This window comes from Stegodyphus dumicola, chromosome 4, assembly GCF_044657685.1.
Source record: "Stegodyphus dumicola isolate Sdum_Otavi_A_Nest chromosome 4, ASM4465768v1".
NCBI lineage: Eukaryota > Metazoa > Arthropoda > Arachnida > Araneae > Eresidae > Stegodyphus > Stegodyphus dumicola.
In genome coordinates this window covers 49624603-49631980 of record NC_140771.1, presented here as the reverse complement: position 1 = coordinate 49631980, position 7378 = coordinate 49624603, and the positions used below count along the sequence as shown (strand labels likewise).

The 7378-nt window shown below is 31.0% G+C and overlaps 1 protein-coding gene across 3 annotated transcripts in view; it reads left to right on the top strand.

The window, feature by feature from the left end:
- The first annotated feature begins 1294 nt into the window (after window positions 1–1294).
- The window catches only part of LOC118198788 (transforming growth factor-beta receptor-associated protein 1-like), a 214021-nt gene continuing 207937 nt past the window's right edge, over window positions 1295–7378 (top strand). The window contains exons 1-2 of one of the 3 annotated variants that reach the window (XM_085814824.1): window positions 1295–1615; window positions 5772–5824. In XM_085814824.1, coding sequence (XP_085670950.1) covers window positions 1544–1615; window positions 5772–5824 — 125 coding nt within the window. In that variant the 5' untranslated portion in view covers window positions 1295–1543. Of the gene's footprint in view, window positions 1671–1843; window positions 2071–5771; window positions 5825–7378 lie in introns of those variants that run through there. The other 2 variants (XM_085814826.1, XM_085814825.1) reach the window with 2 other exon arrangements.

Below are 7378 nucleotides of genomic sequence, written 5' to 3'. Positions count from 1 at the left end.
GTACGTTTTTACCAAGACAGATAAATTAATTCTGATATTTGGCTTTACGGGCAGTGCAGGATTTTTACATAAGCTATAAAGTAGGGCTTTCACTTTCTTGGGGGCCCCCAAGATTATAATATAATATAAAAATAAACTTATAAAGGGCTCCCATATCTCAAATACCTTAGGGTCTCATCAAATTAAATCCGGCTCTGCCTAAAGTTTCTATCACAAGTCACATCATGCACTTCTCAAGCGTTGGATAAAACAAAAGTTGAATGAATTTTTCCTTGGTACGGCATTTTATATGATAACGAAAACACCCTTCTTTTTTCCGAGCGTAAAATTATGAAATTATGAACCTGTAAAAGTGTAAGCCGCATACAGAAAATTTACGTAATGTGAAGGATACATGCATGTTTTTTTTTTAACGCCATTTATTTATTTTAAAAATTGCGAAATCAGACCTAAAGATAGTGCATTTTTTCCTTGATCTAAACTCGGGTTTTGCATGAGAAAAGTACTTGTGCTTGACGTCGGCAAGAGCGCGTCGTAACGGCTGCGGAGTGAGATACAACCAAGGAGGTTAGAACTCTTGGATACAACGGCTCTCAGAGCAAAGAATCCAAGGAAGTTAGAATAGAACGTTCTTTGTTGTTGTAGTCAGAGGTACTTGGTTTTAGCTATGTGAAATTCTTTTAAAGACTTTTTAAATGTAATGCTGTAAGTGAAATGGTTTTGACTATTGGGTGAAAACTTTGCTCTTGATTTTCATAATGGTTATTCAAAATAATTGTCTAAACGTTTTCATGGTAATTTGTTTTTAAAGTTGTTGTCGGATAATTATAATGTATTTCAGTGTTTTCAATTTATTTAGGGGTGCCTTTAATTTTCTTTAAATATTTTTTTCTGTTTCAGTTAGTTATTGCAAATTTTGCTTTTAAAATTTCACTGTAAAATTTTAACTATGGATTCATAAAAATTTATTACGTTTTGTATGGCATGTGTTTTTTCCCCTTTTTAAGTTTACAGAAGAAATTAATTAAGAAATTTATTTCATTTAAATTTTGTCTTCGTATGGCTCGCTGTTTAAATTGAAAGTAAAAATTGGACAGGATTTCTATAATTCGCCCATAATTCCAACTAACATCCTTTTTCTCATAAAACTCCAGAAATGTATGAAAATAAAACATTTTGAGTTATTTCAAAGAAAAAATTTATTATCTCCTCGAACTGCGCTGTTTAAATTTCACCCTGCGCTGGTGTTTCACTCGGTACAGCGGCGCAGAGGCGAAACAGGTTTACATTGCGTCTATGGAAGCTTTCATTCTTCTCCGTAGAGATTCTTTGCTCAGAGGGAGGTGTTTGTGAAGTGTAACGGGCCGACGTTGCGGAAGATGTTTGTAAATAAATGCAGTTTGAAATACCGAAATCTTTCCCTCTGCAATATAATTTATTCTAAGAATTTTGATTGAAGAAAATAGTTACCCAAAATGCTTTATATCATAATTGTTATTTAAAATACTAAACATAATTATTTTGAGAGAAATGCTTTAGAAAGATGAGTATCAAAGCGTTTGACTTAGTTCCTGCAATAGAGAGAGTTTGTTGGTCTGAGAAAGTCAAAACAGTGGTACATTAAGTTATCAGTTTTGCTTTTCCTGATGTATTTATATTGTGAATAACTGGTACTTTATTGTTTAACTTAAAACCTATAATTAAGTTGTTTAAAAAAGCGTTTATTGAATACTGTCTATAACTATGCCGCGATTAATTTATTGGAATATGCTTATTTGTTCAAAATTGAAAGTTAGCTTCTAAAATCATACTTATTGAATTCTTTAAAACTGTTCGTTAAAGAAATTAAATTCAGATTGTCTTGGAAGTTTTATAGAAATTGACTATGAACCAACATATATAAAACTTAAATTAAAGTGACCAGATATCCTGAATTTAAAAGCAACATCGCACTTCAGGAAATGTTTTATAAGATATTGTATATCTTGTAAACATTCCTAGATTTTTCATAAACAGATGACAGGACTTTTATTAGTGTCACGCTTTGTGATCTTGGAAATATTTCTCTGGGTATGTTTAATAGTAAAATAAATGCATTCTAAATTTTTGTATGTTTGTATATAAGTATTTTGAAAACTCGCTAAGTCTACAAAAAGAATAGTTCTAAAAGAATTTTTTGAATTTCTGTTCTTCAACAGTGTTTCATACTTAGAGAATATGCAATGCCATTAAATAATTTATAGAATTTTAAATAGGTTACCATTGTAAAAAATAGTGCAGGAAATTAAAATTTTTCAAGAAACTGTTTCATTGAAGATCTGATAAAAATTATTTCATGAAATATTATATTTAGAAAGATGTGTAACAACTGTAAAAGTAAACAGTTGTCTAAGTCCAAAACTGAAATCGAGTAAAACAAACAGGAAATTTTCCAACTTTTTTAACAATCTTGTGTTTTTGAAATATATAACATTAATTTATTTTACAAATTCAAAAGTAACTAAGCTGAACTTGTTATGAACAAATACAGCAATAGGACATGTGAGTAGATAATAAATACAGTAAAACTGATGGTGACGATTTCCTTGGATTATCACATCTAAAAATGATGATATTTCCAAGAACATTATAAATGTTGGTATTGAATATTACATAATATAATATTCTAAGGCAGCCATTTCTGAATGTAACTAACTACATTCGGAATTAAGCCGCCCAGGTGGTTTAGTAGTTAGGAGAGCCAACTGCGATACCAAAGGGCCTGTGTTCGAATCCCAGAGGTCAGTCCCGTCATAGAAGTCAAAGGTGACTTAAATAATAATAAATAATATTAAATAATAATAAATATTAAATAATAATATTAAATAATAAACTTAAATAATAATAAATAATATAAAGGTGACTTAAATAATAATAAATAATATATTTAGTTTCTTTATTTACTCCCAGTTAGTCAAATATTGTAAATAGTGGTAGTATACCACTTCTGGCATTAACTGTGGTCAAGCCGAAGTTGGCTGAGAGCCCTGTACAATATTTGACTAACTGGGAGTAAATAAAGAAACTAAATATATTATGTTAATCATTGGATGTAATATGATTATGCTTCAAATAGAGGTTTTTAAAATTTTTTTTTGTCGACAAAATTGTTTTTTCCGTGACAGAAATCTGGTCACTTTAACTTACATGCATATTTATATATGCACACTGTGCAAAAAAAAAAAAGGGGGACAGTTATATAACTCTTGTCTAGCACAACTTAGGATATGTATTAGATTTATATATAGCGTTGTTCTAATTAATACAGGTATTTTGACAAAAAATCTGACATTTTTCTGAAATGACGTGACAATTTTTTTTCCATATTTTGATTCTGTGATTCAAATTATAGTTTAGTCGTTATTTTTACAAATTTTTACGAAAAGTTTTGTAAAAGTTTATTCGATTCTTCCTTTCATATTTTAAATTTTTTTAAAAAATTTTGAATTATAACCTATAAAAATTTCGGGTTAATCTTTGGATTATGGTAACTTGGCGATTTTTTGGCGAAAATTTGGCGACCAACCCTGCAACCGCAACCTGTTAGTTTTTGTTTGGACGCCATTTTGTTTTCATAGAGTAAAGGCATTTTTTTTTTTTTTTTTACTCAACAATTTTTTTGCAACAATCTGCTAGCCGAATTACGCTTATGCTAGAACTTTTATGGAACAAAAGTGCTTAATCATGACGAAGATTAGGTGTGAAATTGGGAGAAGGTGCAGAATTGCAAACTGCTTGCTGCATTTTTAAGAATTGCACATACACGGTATCCATGTACACGTCGACCTATTTTCACTTAAAAAAAAATCCCAGAATTGCACAAAAATAACATTGCGCACACTCTTGACTTTATCCATGTACACTGCTAAACCTAGCTAGTAACCTTTATTGCCTTACCAAAATGTCTCCAAACTACCTGTTACCATATTCTAAAGATTAGCCAAATTTCGCATCATCTTAAAGTAGATGCCAAGCATACCTGCAAAAATTAATGTTTTATTCAAAATTTCTTAAAATATACGTGAATTTACATTTTGGCATGTTTTGAAATTTGCTGTATTCTTTATAAGCAATAATAAAGAAAATGTGGTTTACGCACTTTGTTAAAATTATTTGAAAGTATGAACAATGACTTTATTTCTGCTTGTGGACAATGAAGAAAAGAGAAAGGGAAGATGGTTTGCTATAAATTAAGAATTTCTCCAAGTGACTTATTTTTGGTGCAACTAAAAAAATTCGCCATGATAAATTTTTAAATTTCACACCAAAAATTACAAAATTTAATATCTAGGTATAATGAGTCATAGAATCGAAATATGGAAAAAAATTGGTATGTTATTTCAGAATAAGTCTGATTTTGTGTTTAAATACCTATTTTAAACAAAGTTATATATAAATCTAATATATATCCTAAGTTGCTCTTTCAAGACATGGAAAACTCAATTTGAATTTCGTCAACGGGCCCAGTAGAACAGGAGATATATAGAACTGTCCCATTGTTTTTTTGTGTGCAGTATACATGACCTCATTTATTATGTCAACAAGTCCTTTTTATGATTAAGAGTTGGAATTTCAGTTAAAAGTTTTTCAGGTATTTCTTAAGTATGTGTGTGCATTTAAAATATATGCATATATGTTTACATCCATCCATAAGTAAATGCATGTACAAAGTTTTCTGAATTTTCTTTCTGAATCCAATCCTGATAACAGAAGAGTACCCACTTTATATTTAACCTCATCATTTCACTCCTTATCTGTTTTTTTACCCCCTAATTTGCCAACTAGACTCTTTCCTCACAATAGAATTTCTTATTTCTAGGAAAATTCATCTTTTTATTATTTATGAACAAAACAATATCTGTGAGCGATAGAAGTAGCCAATTAACATAGTTGCCAATGAATTAGCAACTATTTGTAGGGTGCTGATAATCAGATAAGTTATTCATGCCGATTTTAAAATAAATATCAGTATAATTTAATGAAATATGAAAATTGTGCATTGTGCATACCTATGGAAAATTGTAAATAAATATGAATTAAGTATTTTTTATGTTACATATTTATGTAGTTCCACTTGTTTTGGTATAGATGAAGTCAATATATGTGAAACATTAATATAATAATACATGATAGAAATATCCAACTAACGCAAGACTCAGAAAGTTGCTGTAATAAGTTAGGGTAGGGATATAAAAATTATGCATTTGTTTTTTGTGTTCTTATATAAAACCAAAATAAATTATACTTCCATATTGTTATGGATGCTGTTATTTAAAAATGTTAACATATGTTTTAAACCATCACTTTACGGCCAGCAACTCTAATCATAATGACTTGATAAGTCTCTGCTCATCATAAACAGAGCTCTGAGTAAAATTTCCACTTTGGCATAGTCCGTTGACAGCAGGTCTAACAGATTTAAAACTGCAAGTTTAGGAGTTGCCTGGTGGAAGTCCTTAGGGAAGAAAGAGAAAATGTTTTTGATGCTGTATTTTAAAGCCAGCTTGGAAGTATTGATCCACAAAACGTATGTGTGAAGTAAACATGTTTGTTATTCAAGTTCTTAAATTTTTTTTCATTAAAACTTGCCATTTAACTTGGCTTTGTTTAAATAATGGTGCTTTAATGATTAGGAAGCATGAAATAAGTTTTGTAGTTTCACAGACATTATGTTTATGATAATATATTTCTCTACTTTGTGTTATGCATAAGTATGTCTGCATATTTTACAGATAGAATGCTTGGAAAGTTGTGGGAAGAATCTATTTGTTGGAACTCAAGAATGGTTTGTGATTTTGCTTGAATTATGAATTTAGGACGGTTAAATCTGAAAAATATAGTGTTTTTTTTTAGTTCTGGTTCTGTGTTTTTTTTTTTTTTTTAGTTCTGGAGTCATTAATCATCTTTTGTAGGTTGATTGCCGGGTGACTGAGTTTTTGAAATTTTCAAATTTTAATTGATGTTAGGTTTTATTAAATATTCTTTTTCTAAATATTAAAATTTTTGTTATTGGGTGTACAAATAAGTTTTGAGGGATTTACTAAGATGGCATTACTGGTATAAAATCCTATCAGACAATCTTGTAACTATAATTGTGTTAAAGTGCCAGCATTTCCGTCTAAAAATCAGTCCGTTTCATTTCGAAGTGTAAACTATAAACTTTCTTTTTGCTCAACTCATGTCAGCCTTTGTACCAACAAAGCAAAACTTGTTGGATGCGCTTTTTTTTTTGTTTTAATATGAAGAAAAGTGTAGCTCTTGGACATCGATTGCTGTGTGAAGCATATGGGGAACATGCTCCATCAGTAAAAACATGTGACCCATGAAGTTTGAAGATGCTGAGTTGGAGAGGTTATTGGACTTTAAGATTCATGCTTCATTCATTCACCTTGAGGAGCTTCCCCAAACCTTGGGAGTTAATCAAAAAGCAATTTCAAAGCATCTCAAGACCATGAGTTTGGTGCAAAAACAAGGAAATTAGGTTCCTTATGAACTCAAGCCAAGAGATGTCAAACGGCATTTTTTTCATGTGCGAACAACTGCTCCAAAGGCAAAATCGAAAGGGGTTTTTGCATCGAATCGTGACATGGGACAAAAAGGGAACAAGAAATGGGGTAAGCCCGGCCATGCATAAAAAAAAAAAAAAAAAAAATCTTTAACAGCCAAACTGAATACTCATGGCAAGAAGCCTATGCTATGCATCTGGTGGGATCAGCTTGTAGTGATCTATTATGAGCCTTATGAAACCATCACTGGGGAATGTTACAAACAACGTTTGATGCAACTGAGTCGAGTATTGAAGCTCAGACACGTTCAGTATGCCAAAAGACATGACAAAGTGATTTTTCAGCAGGACAACGCTAGCCTACATGCTGCAAAAGTTGTCAAGGGAATTTTGGAGGCGCTTCAATGGGATGTCCTACCCTACCTGCCGTATTCACCAGACATTCCTTTTTAGGATTTCCACTTGTTTCGGTATATGACTTATAACTTATCCAAGCTGCACTTCACTTCATAAAAGAAGCCAAAAATTGGGTCAGTTCTTGGATTGCTCGAAAAGATTAGGAATATTTTAAACACACAATCGTATGCTACATGAGAGATAAGAGAAAAGGGGAAGCTAATAATGGCAGTACTTAGTATAAAAAAATTTTTCCAATTTCTCTGAATAAAGCTTTAAAGCTGGAAAAAAATGATAAACTTATTTGTACATCCAATATTTATTGTATAAAAATAAATATTGGTTGGTGCAAAAACAAGGAAATTAGGTTCCTTATGAACTCAAGCCAAGAGATGTCAAACGGCATTTTTTTCATGTGCGAACAACTGCTCCAAAGGC